Raw genomic sequence first — 24,119 nt, forward strand, 5'->3', positions numbered from 1 at the left:
TTGTGATTTGCTTGTGATGTTTCATTCTCTTTTTCCCCCTAAGGAAGGTACGGAACAACTTTCAGATTTCGGAACTAAATGACCAGATACATCCAGAAGGAGAATAGTCAAGTTAGAACTAGTGAATGTCTGCGGTCCGTGGCTAACATCTGGATTCCTTTTCCCCAGGAGCACACGTTAATAGGCTCGGACAACTCTCAAGATATCCAGCTGTGTGGAATGGGAATTCTTCCTGAGCACTGCATTATAGACATCACCCCAGAAGGACAGGTTGTGTTAACACCCCAAAAAAATACTCGGTAAGGGGATCAAATACAGCTCCAGTTATGTAAGAATTGTGGTTTGCTAGTATTTTATTATTAGTGGTGCAAAAAGATCATTAAAAAATGGACTTTCCCATGTGGTCTGAAGTAAGGAAATTCTACTTCTTGCATTCTGCTTTTACATTTTGCTCGAGCTGTCAACTGGTGTCTTTTGTTGTAAAGCGATCTCTCCCTGTGATGGTGTTTGTAGTGGAAGTTTTCAAAAAGGCAATGGGCAAATCACAAATGTTTTCGGAAAGCAGAGACTCGCCGATTTGCAGCTGTATAGATGGAACTCCATCAAAATAATACAATATATTCATCGATGATTTGAATGAGGGAGTAGAGTGACTGTCAGCAAGTTTGCTGGTGACACCAAGCTGGGAGGAGTGGTGACACTGGAAGCTGTGCTGCCATCCAGAGACCTGGACAGGCTGGAGAGTTGGGCGGGGAAAATGTAATGAAATAGAACAAGGGCAAGTGTAGAGTCTTGAATGTGGGCAGGAACAACCCCAGGTTCCAGTGTAAGTTGGGGAATGAGCTATTAGAGAGCAGTGTAGGGGAAAGGGAGCTGGGGGTCCTGGGGACAGCAGGGTGAGCATGAGCCAGCACTGGGCCCTTGTGGCCAGGAAGGCCAATGGTACCTCGGGTGGGTTAGAAGGGGGTGGTCAGTAGGTCAGAGAGGTTCTCCTGCCCCTCTGCTCTGCCCTGGGGAGACCACACCTGGAATCTTGTGTCCAGTTGTGGCCCCTCAGTTCCAGAAGGACAGGGAACTGCTGCAGAGAGTCCAGCGCAGCCACCAAGATGCTGAAGGGAGTGGAGCATCTCCCGTGTGAGGAAAGGCCGAGGGAGCTGGGGCTCTGGAGCTGGAGAAGAGGAGACTGAGGGGGGACTCATTCATGGGGATCAATATGGAAAGGGGGAGTGTCAGGAGGATGGAACCAGGCTCTTCTCGGTGACAACCAGTGACAGGACAAGGGGTAGTGGGTACAAATTGGAACACAGGAGGTTCCACTTAAATATGAGAAGCAACTTTTTGGGGGCGAGGGTGTCAGAGCCTGGCCCAGGCTGCCCAGGGAGGTTGTGGAGTCTCCTTCTCTGCAGACATTCAAACCCGCCTGGACACCTTCCTGTGGAACCTCAGCTGGGTGTTCCTGCTCCATGGGGGGATTGCACTGGATGAACTTTCCAGGTCCCTTCCAGTCCCCGACATTCTGGGATTCTGTGAAAATTTGAATTCCTTTTGTAGGAAACGTGTTGATCTGCAAAGAGCCGCTGAAGCGCTTGTTGCTTTATTTGATTAAGCAGCAGTACTTGAAAAGCAGCTGGTACATTCAAATAGGTCACAAAATGACGTACACCGTCAGCATCTCCAGTAATTTATTGTTAGATACACAAAATTCAAGAATTTCACGTTCGCCCCGATTCGTACTTGATCCTTCTTTGAGCAGATTGGCCTGGGTGAAATCCTAAGTTTCCTTTCAAGTTCGATCCTGTTTTCAATCTTAACCTGACTCTGGAATAAAAGTAATTGCTGATTATTATGATTAGTTTATTTTCTTTAAGCCATTTACGTAGCAAAGTTCTCTGATGCCTTATTCAAATGTTTCTATTTTTTCTGTATTTCTAAGCAGTGCAAAAAGCGTTGCTTTCCAGTGACATTTTTTTTCAGGCCCTTTATTTTGAAGCCTTAAATAGATGCATTTGCTTTAGATTTCTTGCCTTTTCCCAGGACGTTCGTAAACGGTTCTGCTGTCGTGTGCCCCATCCAGCTACATCATGGAGACAGGATACTTTGGGGAAACAACCACTTCTTCAGGTACAAAACATATTGAAGAATTTGGAAGTTTGCACCGACTTTGCTTTGGGATGAAGCGTAAGGAAAGATGGCGGTGGAGCATTCCGATTGCTTTTTCATTGGGCTTATAAAGGAAATGCTGATGTTTGGCTCCTCTCGAATGCTCGGTGTCATAACAACTGCACATGTTCTCTTGCAGAAGAGATTTAATTTTAATTTCAATTTCTTTTAGTACCATTTTAATATCAACTAATTTCTCTTCCACGATGGAAGAAAGACACCCAAGCTTTGACTTGGATAGGTCGCCTTTTGCGTTTTGCTCCTAAGGCGTTAGATTTTTGGCTGACGTTATATGATGATCTGGGTCTTACAAGGACACTGTGTTCTCTCTTCCTTGGATCAGACACAAGTGTTCTGTGAAACGCTTTATTCTTTAAGTCCTCTGTGTCTGGTCTGAAAGACCTTAAAGATCAGTGGATTTAAATGATCACCTAAAGAATAATTGTTTTATGCTTGAAAGAAGAATCCATATAAAAATTGGGATATAATTTCATTATTGCCTCTAGATTATTTGTATATGGGACGACCAAGGAAGTTGATGGTTGTCCAAACTGTATGATTAGTAATATCAGGTACTCTCTATTACTAGAGTCTAGAATGGATTAATTAGTTTGCCTTGAACTCCCCTGTTTACCCTGAGAAAAACTCCACTCATGGGAGGTCGACAGTATTTCGAAAGGGAAAATTCTACCCATTTGGATAATCTACTTAATATTTGACAGCAACGCTTGGTTTCGAAATCGAGCAATTCGTAGTTCTTTATCAATTTTCCCCTTCTTTAAAGGCTGAATTTGCCCAAGAAGAAAAAGAAGGTGGAGAACGAGGAGGAAGAGCGAGACAGCGCCATGAAGGGCAGTAACAGCGTGGAGCAGCTGGACGTAGACGGCGACAACTCCAGCGAAGTGTCCAGTGAGATCAACTTCAGCTACGAATACGCCCAGATGGAAGTCACCATGAAGGCGCTTGGCAGTAACGGTAAGAAGCAACAGAAATTATTGGAAATAGGTACGGAATATGAGATTATATCTTAAGGGAGTCTGAACCACAGGCTTCATCGCTTAGAACCTCCTACTGGAGAATTTTTCTTGTGAATGGATCGTCGTAACCTTCGCAAAAAGCATCGCAGGCTCTTTTGTTTGACAGTTGAGGAAGAAGCCGAAGCTGGAATAGTGGTGGAACTGCAGCCTCAGATGGATGTTTTCGCTTTGTTGTGTATTATCCTTGTGTCGTGTCTCACTTGGGCATTAACTGTAGTGATTTCTATCTCTGAAACTATGTTCCTTATGGTCTTACATAACCATCCCATATTGGCATGTTTTTGGGAAACAGGAAGGATTTTTGCAGTTTGGTCTTTCCCTTAATTCTCTTAAATCGTCCATCCAGTCTGTTCTGTAGATGTTTATTTCACTAATATCTTCCTCCTTTTATATGCTAACGATGTTTGCTCTCTAGGACATTCCTCACCATGGATTTCAGTGGGAGGTACCAAATCACAGTAATTTGTGCCTTGCCCAGGGTCATACAGCATATCTGCAACAGAATGTGGGAAAAAATCTCCTATTTCTGAGTCTCTGTCCCAAATTGATTACACGATTGCTTCCATTTAATTTGATGGTTTGACCCTCAGAACCACTACCTTCTTTCTTTTTGGCATCTCCGTAGATCCGATGCAGTCGATCCTGCAGAGCCTGGAGCAGCAGCACGAGGAGGAGAAGAGATCGGCGCTGGAGCGGCAGAGACTGATGTACGAGCACGAGCTGGAGCAGCTGCGCCGGCGCTTGTCGCCGGAGAAGCAGCATTTCCGCAGCATGGAGCGCTTCTCCTTCCATTCCCCCAGCGCGCAGCAGCGCTTGCGGCAGTGGGCCGAGGAGAGGTGGGTGACCCCGTCCGGCCCTCAGGAGCGTTCATTCCAGTTCCTCAGTGCTAGTGAGTTTTGCAAGGTTTGACTGGAGGAAAGCAAATGTCACTCCAGTCTTCAGAAAGGGCAAGAAGGAGGACCCGGGTAACTATAGTCTGGTCAGCCTCACCTCCATCCCTGGGAAACTGATGGAACAACTTATCCTTGGGGCCATCTCAAGGCATATCAGGGATAAGAGGGTCATTAGGGGCAGTCAACATGGCTTCACCAAGGGGAAGTCATGCTTGAACAGCCTCATTGACTTTTATGAGGACATAACAAGGTGGATGGATGATGGCAGAGCAGTGGACGTGGTCTACCTTGACTTGAGTAAGGCATTTGACACAGTCTCCCACAGCATCCTTGCTGCTAAACTGAGAGAGTGCAGGCTGGACGATCAGGTAGTGAGGTGGACTGCGAACTGGTTGAAGGGAAGAAGCCAGAGAGTTGTGGTCAATGGGGCAGAGTCCAGTTGAGGCCTGGATCTAGTGGAGTGTTCAAGGGTCAGTGCTGGGGCCGGTATTATTCAATATATTCATCAGTGATTTGGATGAGGGAATAGAGTGACTGTCAGCAAGTTTGCTGGTGACACCAAGCTGGGAGGAGTGGTGACACTGGAAGCTGTGCTGCCATCAGAGACCTGGACAGGCTGGAGAGCTGGGCGGGAAAAATGTAATGAAATAGAAGAAGGGCAAGTGTAGAGTCTTGAATGTGGGCAGGAACAACCCCAGGTTCCAATGTAAGCTGGGGAATGACCTATTAGAGGGCAGTGTAGGGGAAAGGGAGCTGGGGGTCCTGGGGACAGCAGGATGAGCATGGAAAAGGGTTTAGTTCAGATACTCTCAGGATATACTTGGGGAACATACATATATATATATACATACATGTGATATATACAGCCACAGCACCCTGAGAACACCCAATCTCATCTGATGTCAGAAACTAAGCAGAGTCAGGCCCGGTCAGTACTTGGACGGGAGACCATTCGGGCATAGCGGGTGCTGTGGGCTGAGCCAGCGCTGGGCCCTTGTGGCCAGGAAGGCTGATGGTACCTGGGGTGGGTTAGAAGGGGGTGGTCAGTAGGTTAGAGAGGTTCATCCATCTGCCTGACCTGAGCAGGTCCTGGCGGCCACAAGAGTGTGGGAAGAAAAGGAAGTAAGAGGATGATGCAAAGGATGTTGATCTAGAGCGTTGCAAAAGCTGTTCAATAACGGCAGGAGCTGCTGTTCTCTTCGCCTCTTCCCAGGAATTTGCACTGAGGTTATTTACTTCAGGCTCTAAATGATTATTTGCAGTATGACTGTCAAAAGAGCATCTGCAGGAGGAGAAAGAAACGTACCCCAAAGCAATGAGTCTGGTAAAGACGTAGTGAGAAAATAAAAGTGGAATTTATATGGGTAAAGAAGCAACTTTTGAAATAGGAAATATTCGCATGTTTCGTTCACCTGATTTTTGTGTTAAAAAGCGGAACGTGAAGACTCCTTCCTGTCAAGCGATCATTTGTTTCACACTCTCTCTCAGCACTCGAATTCCATGACTTCTCCTTTTCTCCCTCTCCAAATCTTCTTTCAGGGAGGAGATGTTGACCCACAGCCTGAGGAAGCTGCGTGAGCAGATCGTTAAAGCCAATTTGTATGTGAGAGAAGCCAATTTTATTGGCGAGGAGCTGGACAAGAGGACGGAGTATAAAGTGACCCTCCAGATCCCAGCTTCAAGCCTTAATGCCAACAGCAAGGTAAGGCGGCCCCTTAGCGTTGATATTTGTAAGATTCTGACTTCAGTGCTCTAGAGAAGTTCGCTGTTTTATTCATGTACATTAAACACATCTCTGTTGGTGTGTGCTACATCCTTATCTTATTTTCAATGATTTGCTACCATGTGTTTTAACAAACTCGCTTACCGATAGACATTATGGTGCAAGACCTTTCCACTGGCATCCAAGTTTTGCTTCTGTTGCAGAGTGATCAAGTCTGTGCAGATTTGGGAACCTCTGCTTCAAGTATTTACCATCAACTCGTGGCCATTTGGCTTTACATCACCCTAGTGAGCTGAGATAATGCCTCATTGTGCAGGGAGGAACAGGAGCAGAGAGGATTTGGATGATTTATTCTAGAGATCTTCGAAATTTTGGAAGGAGGGAACTAAACCCAGACTTCCATGTCTTAGTCTGGCTAGCTAAGCTGGTTTGTTATTTCTGTTATTGATGTCAGCTCGATATTTTGAGGATAGCCAGGCTGTCATTAGTACAGATGTAGTTAATCCAGGATTAGAGTTTTTATCAAATGCTTTAGAAGTTTGTCTTGCTTGCTTGTTTTTCTTGCAGTCTTCTGTCCCATCTAGAGAGAGGATAGCAAAGAGGGTTAATTGCGCTAATTGAAAGCTGCAGAACGCAGTAACCTGAGCTGGAACTGCAGCCCTTCTGCTATTTGCGAAATGCTTACATCTTCCTATTTGCAACACTTACGTAAGGAGAAAATCCGCAGAAACTGGTAGCTCTGATTAAACTGCACCTGAATGCGCTGTGACAGCCCAACCCACAGTCTCGTGCTTGAATTTGGTTGTTCAAGGTAGAATAGTTTAAAAAAAAGAACAAAATCCAAACTTTTCCCAAATATACTCTCAGTACTGGGGCCTGTATTATTCAATATACTCATCAATGACTTGGATGAGAGAATAGAGTGACTGTCAGCAAGTTTGCTGGTGACAGCAAGCTGGGAGGAGTGGTGACACTGGAAGCTGTGCTGCCATCCAGAGACCTGGACAGGCTGGAGAGTTGGGCGGGAAACATTTAATGAAATAGAACAAGGGCAAGTGTAGAGTCTTGAATGTGGGCAGGAACAACCCCAGGTTCCAGTGTAAGCTGGGGAATGAGCTATTAGAGAGCAGTGTAGGGGAAAGGGACCTGGGGGTCCTGGGGACAGGAGCGTGAGCATGAGCCAGCACTGGACCCTTGTGGCCAGGAAGGCCAATGGTCCCTGGGGTGGGTTAGAAGGGGGTGGTCAGTAGGTCAGAGAGGTTCTCCTGCCCCTCTGCTCTGCCCTGGGGAGACCACACCTGGAATCTTGTGTCCAGTTGTGGCCCCTCAGTTCCAGAAGGACAGGGAACTGCTGGAGAGAGTCCAGCGCAGCCACCAAGATGCTGAAGGGAGTGGAGCATCTCCCGTGTGAGGAAAGGCTGAGGGAGCTGGGGCTCTGGAGCTGGAGAAGAGGAGACTGAGGGGGGACCTCATTAATGTTTACAGATATATAAAGGGGGAGTGTCAGGAGGATGGAGCCAGGCTCTTCTTGGTGACAACCAGTGATAGGACAAGGGGTAGTGGGTACAAACTGGAACACAAAAGGTTGTACTTAAATTTGAGAAGAAACTTGTTTGGAGTGAGGGTGTCAGAGCCTGGCCCAGGCTGCCCAGGGAGGTTGTGGAGTCTCCTTCTCTGCAGACATTCAAACCCGCCTGGACACCTTCCTGTGGAACCTCAGCTGGGTGTTCCTGCTCCATGGGGGGATTGCACTGGATGAGCTTTCGACGTCCCTTCCAATCCCTGACATTTTGGGATTCTGTGATATTTTATTGTTTTAAAGTATTCTTTCATTATTACGACACAAATTCCTCATGGATGTCTCTGCAATTGTTTTGCAGAGAGGTGCAATTCTCAGCGAACCTGCAATTCAGGTGAGGAGGAAAGGGAAAGGCAAACAGATCTGGTCGCTGGAGAAGCTGGAGAATCGACTGGTTGACATGAGGGACCTTTACCAGGAGTGGAAAGACTGCGAGGAAGACAACCCAGTGAGTAAAAATGACTCCAGTCTTCTGCTGATAGAATTACAGTCCTATTATATATCTTTTTTAAGTAGATGTGAGAAAATCTTTGGAGGGGGGATATGCCAAGAGTTAAATTTTTCTGAACCTTGGCTTTTCCCAAGCAGATCCTCAGCACATCATTAACCTTTATCTTGTCACTTTGATGCTTGTTCGCACGCGTATTAGGTGACCAAACCGAGCATAAAATAAGCGGTAAGCAAAGACAATGGGAGCTGGTGTTCAGGCTGACTTCTCTGAATCCAACAACATTACAGACAATTTGCCAAGGACGGGCCTTACACTTGATCCAATTAGAATTTAAGCTTCCATTCTTGTGATCTAATGGAGCCTGTTGCTTGAGTCCGTTTTTCTTTCCTTAGGCTGCCTGTATGACGCTTTGAAAACTGTTTAGTGAAAAGCTTGTTTTCCTTACTGTATTCTGAATTTAATTAAAGGTGATGAGAGCTTACTTCAGGAGAGCTGACCCGTTCTACGACGAGCAGGAAAACCACAGCCTGATCGGAGTAGCCAACGTCTTTCTTGAGTGCCTGTTCTACGATGTGAAACTGCAATACGCCGTTCCCATCATCAATCAGAAAGGAGAGGTTTGTCATTCTATAATCCATCCTTACCCAATCGCTTAATTATATCCCATGCATCTTATTACCAATATGCAGCAGATAATTTCCAGCTTCATGTGCACAAGCTCTTTGCTAACAGTTTGGAATTCATAATGCAAATTAATAATGCAAATCCCATCATAATTTAGTGGAGTTGTTTAGGCAGCTCTGAATTCCAGCGCAGCGGCTGTGAAAGGAGGAAGCTTTGCGAACACCTTTCTGAACAAAGCAGTCCAAAATAAATACTCTGTAGAAGGAATTTCACTGGCTACCATCAAGAACAGCCTCTTAAACATATATATATATATATATATATATATATACACTATAAGAACAACTTCAAAGGCAGCTGGAATGTAGCAGGCAACATTCTCTTTGCTCTGCATCACTCGTGCTCTTTGCAGACTCTCCAGAGTGAAGGTGAGATAGCAGTTTGCTGCTCCCAAAGTCACTCTAGTGGCCGATCCCTTCATTTTTACACCAATAAATTCTGATTCTACCCCAAAAACGTTCTGCGTTGGATGCAACAAATGCACGGCGCAAAAGGATGGAAAGATGAGGTGTTGTCTGCTCACAGAGTGGAAACAGCGGGAGTTGCTGCTTGGAAATGATGAACCTGCCGCTGTTTTCCTGCACACGAGTAATTCTTGCTCGTTTCTTATCAGGTATCCGGGCGTCTCCATGTTGAAGTCGTTCGAGTGAGCGGAGAGATAGATGAGAGGTTGGTTGGAGGGGAGGATGGTCCCGACTATTCCAATGAAAATGACACTCAGGAGAGAAAACTGGTCTGCAGGGTGAGTTCAAGAGAGGTTCCAAGCTCTGAGCAACCCGCCCGCTTTCAGCCCAACTCTTAACATCGGGAATTTAAGTTTGAGGACATAACAAGGTGGATAGATGATGGCAGGGTGGTGGATGTGGTCTACCTTGACTTGAGTAAGGCATTTGACACAGTCTCCCACATCATCCTTGCTGCTAAACTGAGAGAGTGCGGTCTGGATGATCGGGTAGTGAGGTGGACTGGGAACTGGCTGAAGGGAAGAAGCCAGAGAGTCGTGGTCAGTGGGGCAGAGTCCAGCTGAGGCCTGGATCTAGTGGAGTGTTCAAGGGTCAGTGCTGGGGCCGGTATTGTTCAATATATTCATTAGTGATTTGGATGAGGGAATAGAGTGACTGTCAGCAAGTTTGCTGGTGACACCAAGCTGGGAGGAGTGGCTGACACTGGAAGCTGTGCTGCCATCAGAGACCTGGACAGGCTGGGGAGTTGGGCGGGAAAAATGTAATGAGATAGAACAAGGGCAAGTGTAGAGTCTTGAATGTGGGCAGGAACAACCCCAGGTTCCAGTGTAAGTTGGGGAATGAGCTATTAGAGAGCAGTGTAGGGGAAAGGGAGCTGGGGGTCCTGGGGACAGCAGGGTGAGCATGAGCCAGCACTGGGCCCACTGATATTGCTTTTCAGTTATAATGGTTAAAATTAACAACGTGTTTTGGTGTGTTTGTAAAATTCAGCCTTTTAGTGTTTACTCCCAAGAAACATGTGCCTGGTGACATCCAGTGGTGACGTTCAGCTGCTACACTTAAATATTGTCTGCAGTGTCTGTCAGTGCAGAAATCTGTGTTTTGTACAGTTTTTTGGTTTGCTTCTCTTTTTATTTCATTACCCTTTGCAGTGGAACAGAATAACAGTGTTCTAACGTAAGATGTTTTTGATTCTCTGCCTAATGAATAAGTGTTTTTCCTTTCTTTCCTGTTCCTTTTGCAGATTAAAATCCTTCAGGCCACAGGTTTGCCGCAGCACCTCTCCAACTTTGTGTTCTGCAAATACACCTTCTGGGATCAGCTGGAGCCGGTTGTTGTTGCTCCCGAGGTGGATCCTTCCTTATCGTCCACCAGCAAGGAGCCGCGGTGCATGGTTGTCTTCGATCACTGCAATGTACAGCTTTTTTGCTATTTTATTAATGAAACCGTAGGCAGGTTTGTTACTGCACAACAGATTTAGTGAGATGAATCCCAGCCAAATCACCGGACTTCTTACCTCTCTCTTTCTTTCTCTCTTTCTTTCTTTCTCTCTTTCTTTCTTTCTCTCTTTCTCTTTCTTTCTTTCTTTCTTTCTCTCTTTCTCTTTCTTTCTTTCTTTGTTTCTCTCTTTCTCTCTCTCTTTTCTCTTTCTCTCTTTCTTTCTTTCTCTCTTTCTTTCTTTCTTTCTTTCTTTCTTTCTTTCTTTCTTTCTCTATCTATCTGTCTATCTTTCTATCTGTCTATCTTTGCAGCTATCTGTTTATCTATCTGTCTATCTATCTATCTATCTATCCATCTATCTATGTATCTTTCTATCTTTCTGTCTTTCTATGTGGCTATCTGTCTATCTGTCTTTATATCTTTCTATCTATTTATCTATCTCTCTATCTATTTATCTTTCTATATGTCTGTCTATCTATCTATCTATCTCTTTCTGTCTGTCTTTCTGTATGTCTATCTATCTGTCTGTCTATCTATCTATATGTCTATCTATCTGTCTGTCTTTCTATCTATCTATCTATCTAACTCTCTATCTGTCTTTCTATATGTCTATCTTTCTATCTGTCTGTCTATCTATCTATCTATCTATATGTCTATCTATCTGTCTTTCTGTCTGTTTGTCTAGCTCTCTATCTCTCTATCTGTCTATCTGTCTTTCTATATGTCTGTCTTCCTATCTGTCTATCTATCTATCTCTTTCTGTCTGTGTATCTTTCTATATGTCTGTCTGTCTGTCTATCTATCTATCTGTCTCTGTCTATGTGTCTTTCTGTCTATCTGCCTGTCTATCTGTCTTTCTATCATTTATCGTTAGACTCAGCAATTCACTCCACTTAACCATTTGTAAAATAGATATAATAACTTCTGATGAGTGTTGATTTTTCTGATTGGGGATGTTAGAACTTTTTTGACCCATTGGATCAGCACTTGGAACAACACAAGATCATTTTCCAGCTTTTTGTAGACATTAATCTTCAGCATACCGTTTGTCTTCACTTTACCTCCTGGTTTTACAAACAGAGGTGACAGTTCTTCGTGTCCTCTATGTTGTGTCTTGGGACCAGGGTGACTCTACTAATAAATTAGATACAATATTATATATATAGTTATAGTATATAAGTAAAGCCAGGACGCAAGCTTATATTAAAGTCAAGACAGTAAATCTCTAAGCCTGAGTCATTGTGTAGTCACAGTCACCAACCCATTTGTCATCCACATACAGGAAGTCTCTGTCAGTATTTCCGAAGACTTCATGGAGCATCTTTACGATGGCGCTTTGGCCATTGAAGTATATGGGCACAAGCAGAGCGGTGACCGTAAAAACCCGGCGCTGTGGGATCTGGGAATAATTCAAGCCAAAACACGCAGCCTCCGTGACAGGTAAATATGGAAAACGGATCCTTCATTTAGAATTTGGAAAATCACTGTCTAAGGTGCCCAGAGTTGAAACAGGTTTGGGATAAGGAGTCAGGTTTTGAACTGAAGACAACTGAACATTCATTTGAGCCGGTGTCTGGTAGAAACTGGGATTCAGGGAAACAGAAAATAAAAAACTAGAAATAAAAGCCAACCCTACAAGTGAACGTAGAAATAACAAAGGAAAGGCGAAATTTTGATAAGAAAAATGCCACAAATAGAAATATTGATCAAAGTTTTAGTGTAGAGGAGTCCATTGGACAGAGAGACTGTGGTCTTGAAAAGTGTGTCAGTTAGTGGTTGGATGGAAAGGAAAACAAATTTTCCCATAAGAATTAATGTAACAGAGCAGTTGGAATGCACAGGGACATTATCCCACGGCTTAAAATAATTCCCATCCAAAATCCATCCCCAAACAAAGATGCGAGATGATAGTGTTGGTCTGGTACTTAAATAACATAGTATTGGATTATTTGAAATGCTGTACTGTGGGCAACTGTACCTTTTTGGGTATATTGATGCAAATGAATAGAAGTATATAATACTAGAAGAAAAAATGTATAATGCAGCAAAGGCGGCACACAAAGGATACGTTGGTTTCTTATATAACTAACTTTGTGTTTTCAAGGGACATTTGCTAGGAGTATAACCGTGATTCGAGAAATAATAAAAAGGTCTATTGGGCACTGGAACAGGCTGCCGAGGGCAGTGCTGGAGTCAACATCCCTGGAGGGGTTGAACAGACGGAGATGAGGTTCTTAGGGACATGGGGCAGTGCCAGTGTTGGGTTAATGGTTGGACTCAATCTTGAGAGCCTCTTCCAACCAAAATGATGCTTTTATTCTAAGATAGCAAGGCTATGTAGTCACAAATGGTGCACATATTGAAGTGTTCCTTTACCTCTTCAATCAGCTACCTGAGCTAAAGCTTTTGGAGTGGGAAAATGAAATAAAAAGGTCATATTTGATGTGTTTTGCAGGTGGAGTGAAGTAACTCGAAAAGTAGAACTCTGGGTTCAAATTCTGGAGCTGAATGAGAACGGGGAATACTGCCCGGTGGAGGTGACTCCGGCCAAGGACGTGTGCACTGGGGGCATCTTCCAGCTCCGACAGGTGAGGGGGCACAGGATTGCAGCTGCAAAAAACCTATGGAGAGCTGAGGAGCTTCCAGTATGAGTTGGGGAATGACCTGTTGGAGAGCAGTGTAGGGGAAAGGGACCTGGGGGTCCTGGGGACAGCAGGGTGAGCATGAGCCAGCACTGGGCCCTTGTGGCCAGGAAGGCCAATGGTCCCTGGGGTGGGTTAGAAGGGGGTGGTCAGTAGGTCAGAGAGGTTCTCCTGCCCCTCTGCTCTGCCCTGGGGAGACCACACCTGGAATCCTGTGTCCAGTTGTGGCCCCTCAGCTCCAGAAGGACAGGGAACTGCTGCAGAGAGTCCAGCGCAGCCACCAAGATGCTGAAGGGAGTGGAGCATCTCCCGTGTGAGGAAAGGCTGAGGGAGCTGGGGCTCTGGAGCTGGAGAAGAGGAGACTGAGGGGGGACTCATTCCTGGGGATCAATATGGAAAGGGGCAGTGTCAGGAGGATGGAGCCAGGCTCTTCTCGGTGACATCCAGTGACAGGACAAGGAGCAATGGAGACAAACTGGAACACAGAGGGTTCCACTGAAAGAGAAGAAACTTGTTTGGGGTGAGGGTGGCAGAGCCTGGCCCAGGCTGCCCAGGGAGGTTGTGGAGTCTCCTTCTCTGCAGACATTCAAAGCCACCTGGACACCTTCCTGTGGAACCTCAGCTGGGTGTTCCTGCTCCGGCGGGGGGATTGCACTGGATGAGCTTTCCAGGTCCCTGACATTCTGGGATCCTGTGATTCTGTGTGTTGTGAAGCTCAGCTCAGATGTAAAGCTGATCAAAGACTTACCTGTGCAACGATCAGAAACATTGTACAGCGGGACGCGGACAGCGATGCACACACAGACAGATTGTGTTCAGGAAGGAGCATTGAGCCAAGCAGAGCAGAGAGCTGAGCCAGCCTGAGCCTTTCTTTATTAGTCAGTGACAATTTATAGAATTTACCGCTACGGACCTGCACTAAGATATGGCATAGGATGTTTTTCCAATAATTGTTATTAAAAACACACCACATTCATGTGATGTTTGTTTGAATTACCTTCTCACTCATTCACAGACCAGAGGACATTCACACATCCCATGCACTTGTGGCCTGAGATCCCATACTCATGAGTCTGTGCTATAACTCTTTACAATGATGAGAAACGAAACGCACTTCAGCACGATGTGTCCGAGGCTCTTTGTATTTTGCTATGATCTAATTAGTATTATTTTTTTGACTGTCCAGATGGTCATGTTAGTATTGATCTTCCTTTATCATCCAGGTGGCTAGAACCACACATCTTGCTTTCCCACATACCCGTAAGCTTCTTTGCCGTGTTCTCCTCCCTATTCTGCGATAGCACCTGGTGGAAAGGGCACCAGTCTTCACCAAAATCAGTTATTATTTTATAGAGGTCCAGAGTTCCCCTTTATTTCATCTTCTACCCAACCGCTCCTTTGTCCTTTGAGTTCTACACACATTAAGTTGTTAATGCTTAACTGAGGAGTTAACATGAAGTGATAAACTATTGCTCAGAGAACACTAGGAATTAGTAGTAGTTAGATACAGGCTGCACCTCTGAACTATACAACTCCTTTGATTTTATTGCTTTTCCCTATGATTTTTACTAAAGAATAGTTACTTTGCTTCACCGATAGCATCAGTTGGTAAGAATTTTCAGTCAAGGAGACTAAAGTCAGGAATAGTTCAATATCTCACCAAATTAGATGGTTTTCTCTCCTCTTTCGTAGGTGGGAAGAGACCCTATTTTCTACTTTCAGAAACATTCAAAATCAAATCCTCTATATGTTTGGAAAACCATCTAGAAGAGTAAACTGAGGAGGTGCTGAACGTTGAACTCTTTTTTCTGTAAATACATAAATCCATTAAACAGAAATCCTTGCAACAGAACTTGAACACTTGGGCCATTGAGATTCGAGTACTCACCACCTCTGTTTTTCACAAAATAAAGATATAACGTTGACTGCCAGTAGAGGTCTCTCCGTCATGAATCTTTCAGCATTTTATATTATTTATATTTTCTTTCCAAATGTTTCAAATGGTTCTTTTGGGCAGGGCCAATCTCGACGCATTCAGGTTGAGGTGAAATCCGTGCAGGAATCCGGGACCTTGCCGCTGATGGAGGAATCGATATTATCTGTTGGCATCGGCTGTGTTCAGATCAAACGGGTCAGGTCACTAAAAGGACCTGAAATTTATCAGGTGAGAGGCAACTCAGGTTTTAATTTGGTTTTGGAGGGTATATTTCGAACTTACTTCTTAAACATCTAAAGCGATGTCAAGAATTGTCACGATCGCTTTCTTTATTGGTGGTTTTAGGGGTTGTTCGCCTTCGTTCATATCTAAACCTCCGTCTTTCAGAAGGTGGTGTGGAAGATCTTCCTCTTAGTCAAAAATGGTTTTCCATGGCAAAAATCCTATTTGTAAAACTACTTTCTGTGTCTCTTCTGGTTTTTGTGTTACAGGGTTTATTTTGTTGGTTTGTTTTTTCATTTTTAATTTGTTTGTGGGGTTTTTTTTGTGGTTGGTTTTGGTTTTTTCTCTCCTTAAAGGCAGCAAAACCTTAAGATACCATTCAAAGTAAAGAAAATGCCAACGTTTCTAAAATCCACGAGGAGTTTGCCCAGTAGATTTCACTTCAAATATCAGATATGGCAGCGATTTTAAGTGCGCCGTCAAATGAAAATAAATGAATGGAACATATATTCGAATAACGTTGAGTTACAAATGTTAGAATTGGATGAGCCAGTTGGTGGCCCATAGTTCATGTTGGCCAGTTGTTTGACAAGCTCGGAAGCCCCGAATTTCATCTTAAACCGCAAGTTCTTGAGCTGGTTTTAGGGATTATCTTCTTGCAGCGCTCTTATCAGTTTCTAGTGCTGTTTGACTTTCCCCCCAACATCTAAATTAATATTTAGGGTTAGGGATAGGGTTAGGGTTAGGGTTAGGGATAGGGTTAGGGTTAGGGTTAGGGATAGGGTTAGGGATAGGGTTAGGGTTAGGGTTAGGGATAGGGTTAGGGTTAGGAATAGGGTTAGGGATAGAGTTAGGGTTAGGGTTAGGATTAGGATTAGGATTAGGATTAGGATTAGGATTAGGATTAGGATTAGGGTTAGTTCGCTAACTCGCTCCTCTGAGTTAGCAACCCAAAAAAGCTGGGGACACAGAACAGCATCCTGGGCAGATTGTTCATTTTCTTCCGTTTTTGTCTCACTCTGTTTCTTCCCCAGAGAATTTCTGATCTATTCACCCATTTCAACTACATCCAACAGAGCTGGCAACCCACAAAACACTACATTCCTTCAAGAGATGAAGACTTAGGCTCCACTTAGGAGATAGGTCGCATCTGACACCAATAAATCACATGGGAAAGGACTCTTGAAAGCCAAGTTTTATTAGTCCTGTTGCTTACAACAGCCTCCTGAGTTGAGCGCTTGGGTTTTTAGTTCCTTTATTAGCGTTTCCCTATCTCAAGTAAATCAGCATCTATGGAATGTGAAAGATTTTCTGAAGACCTTGAACTAAGAAAATGCGTCTTCTATATGGCCTTTTAATTTTAGCTTACAGAATCACAGAATGTGATTTTTTAATTATAGCTTAGCGAAGTTTTTGCTTTCATTATGGAGATACAACAGTAGACTCCAGTGGCTTGTTATTACTTAAATAGATGAGTAGTAACTCAGCAAGGATTGGAGTCCTTGTTGCTCTTCCATTCACTTTGCAGGAGTGGCAGTTGCGCTTGTGCTAAATGTCGAGGATGAATGGATGGAATGTGTCCCATCAGAAAATAGTGGAAATCCCAATATCAAAGGTCTATATTGTGAGTCCTGGTGTGGCAGATGGACCTATTTTGACTCCCTTACAGTCAGCTTCATGTTTAATTTGTACTTAAATCCTACAGACTAAACAGCACATTGATCTTTGCCATCCAGGATCAACAGGTTTCAAGTTGTTTTGCTGTAACACGTTTTGCTTTCTTAGGGCAATTTAATTATCCCACTTGCCTCCAATTAAGAAGACTTCTAATAGCTACATTTCTGTGATTCTGTTTCCCATTATGATTGTTGGATTGTTCTAGCTTGTGCTTCGATGAGCTGATAGCAGCAACTCTTTGGGATGTCGACGTGTTTTAATTGTACGATCACACCATTGCTAAGCTCAGACTAATATTGCTTCAAATACTTACAGCTTTTGCGTTCAGTGCATTTCCTGCTGCCAAAATAATATTAATCTTGTGGTTTTGTATGTTTTGGCCTAGGAAGAAGAGGATGAAATGGACAGTTATCAGGTAAAAATTTGGAATTCTCTTTTTTTCACGAACTCAGATTAAAATGTTAAAGGAAGAGCAGGATTTTTATCTTTGCTGTAGTGGTTGGATATGCAGAGAACCTGAAAGCTGAAGAATCGCATAGATTGTTACTCTACAAAGTCATATAGAGTTTAGAGAAGCGAAAGGGAAAGAACAAGGCGCCTAAATGTGTGTTTGCAAAACAAGATCAAATTGCTCTTTGGTTTTGGGGGAAGCAATCACCTTTCTTGACTAACTATGGTTAAATTGAGATCAGTCTCATTGAGAACAAGAATGGGCCTGGCGGTTGAAAGATGCAGTCGAAATTCTTCATGCTCTTTCATATAATTAATGTGTTATGTGTATGAGAGCTGGGCTGTACTGCAGAGTAACCCAATATAGGGCAAGCAAGGCAGATTCTGTTCCTGGGCCCCTAAAACAGCAGCGATGAAACTATTGAAATCAGCACATTTTTATTTCATATATGTAATGTCACAGTGATGTGAGCCTTAAAGGTGAACAATGTACAATATCTGTGATCTATTTTTCATCTTCTTGTGAATAACTTTAGCACGTCAACATCTTTATATATCCCAACTTTGTGTAGCGTGAGCATGAAGGCATCCCAGAGCTGATAGCTCGGCTTTGTGGCACCCAGTGTGCCGCATGGAGACAATCATCCGTCATTTCTGCATCATTTCAATTGCAAACGCCATCATTAGGGACAGTGGCATAACGTGGGACGAGGACGGATTCCTAATGTGAGGCTGCTAAATGCTGAGTGTGAATGATGAGTCCTGGTTGAGGGCTGGGCTTTCCAGCTTTGCCACAAGATTTCATGAGTTTTAGACTAGTTTGGGGGCCAAGAAAATGTGTAAACTGGAGCTTGTTCAGCTGGGTAGTCCAGAATAACAGAAACAGGTGTCTTAGGCTGGCGAGCAAAACTATTTCAAATAAGACGTGGCAAGTGAAGGGTTTAAATCTGTAAAGAAAGGCGAAGAGAATTGGAGTTAAGCTCAAGAAGAAGAAAAGGCTTGGTCTGGATCCCGTCAGTGTGTGTAAATGGGAAGGAGCGAAGATGACAGAGCTGGGCTCTTCTCAGCAAAAGGACAAGAGGCAACAAGTTTCTCCTTCAACATAAAAACTTTTAATTTTTATTAGCCATGGTGGAAGAACAGGTTGCTGTCGAGGGTTTGATTGTGGGGTGACAATAAACCATGGCAGATGTATTGTTAACCCCCTCTGCTCCCCCTTCCCACTCAGGACAGGCGATCGGGAGGGAAAGAAGGACAGAGAGAGGAGAGTTGGAGAAGTTAAAAATGTTTTACTGATGCTACCAATAAAAATAGAGGAAAATAATACAAAATATACAAAACCAATCTTGAAAGTCCCAGCAACTGCTCTGACACCTGAAGTCCTGGACTGGACTCTGCAGCCAATGGAGCTGGGTTCAGTCTGTCACTGGCCTCAGTTCACAGGGACGACTCACAAGGTCCTCTCCTAATGTCGCCATGAGGAAAAGGGACGAGATCCTCGTGATCTCCCACTTTTATATGAATTATCCCGTGAATGGGATGTTATGCTCCGTTGGTCAGTTTCTGGTCACCTGTTTCTCATTGCCCCTCTGGCGAGATGTGCATCCATCCTTATCAATGACCTCGCATTCCATTGCTGTGTTCACCACAACATGGATCTGGTTCTCCAGGAAAATGCAGCTGATCTGAAAGCTTTAGCTGACAGGCAAATTCACCAAAAGAGAAACTTGGTTTTAACACAACCAGGACAGTTGGCCAGAGGGGTTGTGGACTCTCCATCCTTGGAGATATTAAAGTCCCAGCTGGACGCAGCCCTGAGCAAGGTGTAGTTGACCTCACTATGGGCACAGAGCAAGGTTGGACTGGATGATCTCCTGAGATCTGAGCTCATCTATTCAGTACTTCTGTTACCCTGTGCGAAAGAAAATAATAGAGAAGAACCAAGTGATTTCTTGGAGGTCCACACTGTGTTTCTTATGTGCTTCTTGGGTACAGGATGACTGGAAGGGTTGAGGAAATGTGTGAGCCACAAATAGGAAGCGTTGGCTTTCCTGGGTCAGTGTTTAACGTGTGTTCCTCCGTGCAGGACAGGGATTTGGAACGGCTCCGTCGCAAGTGGCTGTGCGCCCTGACCAAGCGGCAGGAGTATCTCGATCAGCAGCTGCAGAAACTCGATGGAAAGCCTGGTGAGCAAAATACCCTTAGAGGTAACAGCGATAGGTTGAGAGGGATATGCATGTAATGTTATTTGTTTTAATATATTGTAAAGTTTAGAAAATTGCTTCATGAGAGCAGGTTTGGGGGGGATTCTACCCCTCTGCCCTGCTCTGGTGAGACCCCCCTGCAGTGCTGGTCCAGCTCTGGGTCCTCAGCACAGGACACACATGGAGCTGCTGGAGAGGGGCCAGAGGAGCCCCAAAAATGATCCGAGGCTGGAACAGCTCTGCTGGGAGGACGGGCTGAGAGAGATGGGGTGTTCAGCTGGAGAAGAGAAGCTCCAAGGAGACCTTAGTGCAGCCTTTCTGGACTTAAAAGGGGCTGATGAGAAAGATGGGACAGACTCTACAGCAGGGCGAAATGATTCTGATTTCTGAGATAAAGATTCTGAAAATGCACATTTCACTACATCTTTACCAGTTGAACACGTCATGAACGGAAAAGAGAGATGGAGGCAGAGAAGGGAATGGTTTAAAATGAAAAGCCAGAGGGCAGCCGGTCACACAAGAACCCGGGGACATTTCCATTCTGGAGTCACTTTCTCCAGATGCAACTTTCTGATCCAATATTTCCTGAATATCCAGAGCGATGGTGCAGCTGTGAAGCTGTTTGACTGTGGAAGAACCACTTCAGAGACAATATATACTACAAACTCAGGCAAACAATACGGCGTATTCTTTACGAGGCGATTCTGTGCCAGAAGGATGTCTGTGCAGAGAGATGGGGGAGAGCTCAGTGCGGCCTTTCAGACTTAAAAGGGGCCGAGAACAAGGACTGGACAGACTTTTGAGCAGGGCCTGTTGTGCTAGGACAAGGGGTGATGGTTTTAAACTAAAAGAGAGAGATTCAGGCTAAACATGAGGAAGAAATTTTGGACACTGAGGGTGGTGAGAGCCTGTCCCAGGTTGGGCAGAGAGGTGGTGGATGAACCATCCCTGGAGACATCCCAGGCCAGGCTGAACGGAGCTCTGAACAACCTGAGCTGCTGCTCATGGCAGGAGTTGGATTAGATGGTTTTCAAGGTCCCTTCCAAGCCAAACTATTCTATGATTCTATTCTCTTTTAAATTAATGGAGATTTGAATCTCTGAACTCACCAGTAATTTGCTTTCACGGCAACTGAATTTAGAGAAACCTACATATCTTTGTTCCTTGTTTTTGCACACTGTGTTGCTTCTTCGGGTGCTGAATCTGTGAGCTGAGTGGGTTTTATTCTATTACGGCGGTATAAGCTCATCAACACGCAACAAAAGCGCAGCGTAAGAAGTGCTTTTCTTGTTCTGAGTGCCAATTAATTCTGTGTGTGCAGATAAAACCGAGGATGACGCAGAGCGGGAGGCACAGCTGCTGGAGATGCGGCTGACGCTCACCGAAGAAAGGAACGCCGTCATGGTCCCGTCCGCGGGCAGCGGCATCCCCGGAGCTCCGGCCGAGTGGTATGAACGTATATTACTATACACAAGAGTATTTGGCCCATTCCTGCCTTGCATTGCTACCATTTCTTGCGTTCCTCAATGTGGCCTCTGTACCCTGGATGAGCAAAGCTGTTAAAATTAGGCCTCTCGTTTTGATTAGGCTGTGGATCTGAGATCCAGGAATGCTATTTAGTAAACGATACCATTATTGATCCGAGCGTAATTATGACCTTCTGAAAAAAAAACAATCCATATTTATTACCACTGCACTTACCATTTGAAACAAATGATCTAATATGTTAATTACCTAGTTCATTCACTTAAAAGGCTGCTCCATCATAATAAAACAGCGCCTACAGGAGCGTTTTGTTGCACTCCTGGTTTGAGGATGCAGTCTGTTTAGTCAGCGAATGTTCCATATAAGTTTTAAACGTTAAAAATAGTAAATTAGGCCGGGCTGAAGTTGCTGTACAACAGCTGTAACAACCACAGGTAGGGTGAGGTTGTTTCGCTTTAAACCTCTTGTCTTCGGTTGCTTTCAACTTGCCAAGCAAACCTCTAGCAGTATTTATTGCTGAAATATTGACATTTAAGCTGAAGGTTGTTAAAGCTGGTACTTTTGAAACATAAAGAAAGGCTTGTTGGAAACACATCAGTTGTAACCAGGTTTGAAAACAGCGGAGCTGCAGGAACATACTTGAGGAAGAATCAGGTTTGGATACATTTGCACCAGAGGAAATGTTCAGTATGGTTCAAGCACCTTATAGATGACATAAGATTCAAACCTGCTCTTGTTCGCCGTAAAGTTCGTCAAGGCCAGGTTTATAATGAGATGGCTACAGCCCTTCTAAGATTGCAACAAGGAGTCTTCACGTCTTTTGTGCTTCATGTTACATTTTTAGTAACTAATGTGTAGTTATTGGTGTTGTGTAGCTTAAAAGGCCACCTCTCTTACTCTTCCATTATCTGAAAGAGATGCAGCTCCAATGCTTAAATATCTATATTTTACAAGAAAGAGCAACAAGTGCATTGTGGCAACATCAGTGTAAGGGTAGAAAGCTGGATTTTCTGCCTCTTCGCTGCCATCACTATTGCAGAGGGGTTTGCATTTAATCAATGTGCGTGTCAGAGTAAATAAACTTAAACATTTCCGAAGGCAGAAGGTCAACGAATATAAGAATTGTAAGAGAGCTGCTATAAAAGGAATACCAATTTGGTTGAGTCTCTCTGAATCTGCAACAGTAAATTAAAATAAAGCTGTTTGCCAAGATTATCAATGGTCTGGCTTAGGATTGCAGTTGGACTGAATGCGATGTACTGTGGGCTTGTATCATGAGGTACGTGAGCTGGGTAAATGTGCCTTAGTTTAAATGCCGTTGTCCCTGTCTTACGGTTTTAGGACGCCTGTGCCTGGTATGGAGACGCATATTCCTGTTATTTTCCTTGACTTGAGTGGTAAGTGGTTCTTAAAATGGCAAAGCGCTCGGAAACGAACTTCGTATAACAAACGACGTTATAGAATTTAAGCCAGCTAAGGAAATGAAGAAATGCCTGGAATGGGAGGTAGATTAGTGGATAATTTACACTGAAGCGTATTTGTTTAGTGTTTCTAAATACACAGCGATATACAGAAGGAACTGTAGGTTTTAATAATCTCAATGTTTTGCAGATATTTCGGGAGTAAAATAGGAACAGTGAAATGAGGACACCTAAGGGAGTGAACAGCAAAAGGCGGTGGAAATAGATTGTTCAGAATGGCCTTTCTGGAGTCTCTCATAAAGATATAGCAGCAGTATATACATATATATGTGTGTATATATATATATATATATATATATATGTATATATGATATGATCGGATATGAGATATATATATTATATCATCAGATATATATATTATATGATCAGATATATATATATATCAAATATATATCCTTATATATAGGATATAGCACTGATGACTTAGAAGAAAATGTGACGTCACTGGAAATGTGATGTCACTTGTTGTGATGTCACAGGAAATGCGATGGTGCTGGAAACACGATGTCACATGACGTGATGTCACTGGAAATGTGATGTCACTTGATGTGATGTCACAGGAAATGTGATGTCACGGGAAACGTGATGCCACGGGAAATGTGATGATACTGGACATGTGACGTCACGGGAAATGTGATGTCATGGGAAATGTGATGTCATGGGAAATGTGATGTCACTGGTAATAACACCTGCATATCACAAAAACGTGGCACGATAAGCTCGCGTTAGTTTCACAGAGCGTAATTGCGTTTCTTTAAACAACAGATGTTTCCATACGTGCAGATACAAGATCCAATTCAAACAACGTTTGGCAGACATTTCTACCAAAGACGGGAAATTGTAACCAAGAAAGCAGCAACCCCTGAGTACTCCAGGGAGCCAGAAGTGCGGAATCAATTGAACAAATCCTTGTGATGACGTTTAAAAGAGGGTTAACGCTGTTGATATTTAGCATTTGTTCACCTCAAAAAGCGCATTGATACGTCCAATGGCTTCGGAGAGGAGCTGGTTAATCATTCACTCATGGGACTCGCGCCAGGGCAAGCCGAGCTTCTCAAAAACCAGATGAAGGATTTGTTTAATCATGGTCTACAAGTACCGTAATTTTACTTGCTCAACCAGCAGCTTATATTTATTAAAAAGAAAATTAAAATAAACAACACCTAACTAATGCCATATGAGTGATGTACTTACTATGGTTGAGCGGCTGAATATATACCTATGAGCAGGAGGGATATTTACAGCTGAGGGAGAATCCCAAATGATAGAGGAATTGATAAGGCTTGGGTCTGCGTCCCCAAATTTTAGTGCACATTTAGGATCCTTTTGGAAGCGAAGCAACGCGGGGAGCTTTGTAGGCAGAGCGCACGTAGCTACACTGTGAGTTATCAAAATGGGGATTGGTGATTTGTGGGATGTTCTTTAAAAGGGATAATTGCTTCGTGTCGCTTCCGTTTCCAGCTGACGACTTCAGCTCCCAAGACAACCTGGATGACCCCGAAGCGGGCGGGTGGGACGCCACCCTGGTCGCAGAAGAGGAGGAGGAATTCTTCGAGCTGCAGATCGTGAAGCATCACGACAGCGAGGTGAG

At 44.0% G+C, this 24,119-nt stretch overlaps 1 protein-coding gene across 3 annotated transcripts in view; it reads left to right on the top strand.

The window, feature by feature from the left end:
* The window catches only part of KIF13B (kinesin family member 13B), a 128,026-nt gene that overhangs the window by 66,874 nt on the left and 37,033 nt on the right, over positions 1–24,119 (top strand). For all 3 annotated transcript variants that reach the window (XM_065833549.2, XM_065833551.2, XM_065833550.2), the window contains exons 14-30: positions 169–299; positions 2,035–2,121; positions 2,945–3,135; positions 3,823–4,033; positions 5,630–5,792; positions 7,694–7,840; positions 8,311–8,460; positions 9,141–9,269; positions 10,235–10,405; positions 11,714–11,871; positions 12,887–13,019; positions 15,091–15,237; positions 17,294–17,323; positions 19,445–19,544; positions 20,884–21,010; positions 22,389–22,444; positions 23,990–24,114. In XM_065833549.2, the coding sequence (XP_065689621.2) occupies positions 169–299; positions 2,035–2,121; positions 2,945–3,135; positions 3,823–4,033; positions 5,630–5,792; positions 7,694–7,840; positions 8,311–8,460; positions 9,141–9,269; positions 10,235–10,405; positions 11,714–11,871; positions 12,887–13,019; positions 15,091–15,237; positions 17,294–17,323; positions 19,445–19,544; positions 20,884–21,010; positions 22,389–22,444; positions 23,990–24,114 (2,256 nt within the window). The remainder of the gene's footprint in view (positions 1–168; positions 300–2,034; positions 2,122–2,944; positions 3,136–3,822; positions 4,034–5,629; positions 5,793–7,693; positions 7,841–8,310; positions 8,461–9,140; positions 9,270–10,234; positions 10,406–11,713; positions 11,872–12,886; positions 13,020–15,090; positions 15,238–17,293; positions 17,324–19,444; positions 19,545–20,883; positions 21,011–22,388; positions 22,445–23,989; positions 24,115–24,119) is intronic.

The sequence above is a fragment of the Patagioenas fasciata genome, chromosome 3, assembly GCF_037038585.1.
Source record: "Patagioenas fasciata isolate bPatFas1 chromosome 3, bPatFas1.hap1, whole genome shotgun sequence".
NCBI classification, from domain to species: Eukaryota; Metazoa; Chordata; class Aves; order Columbiformes; family Columbidae; genus Patagioenas; species Patagioenas fasciata.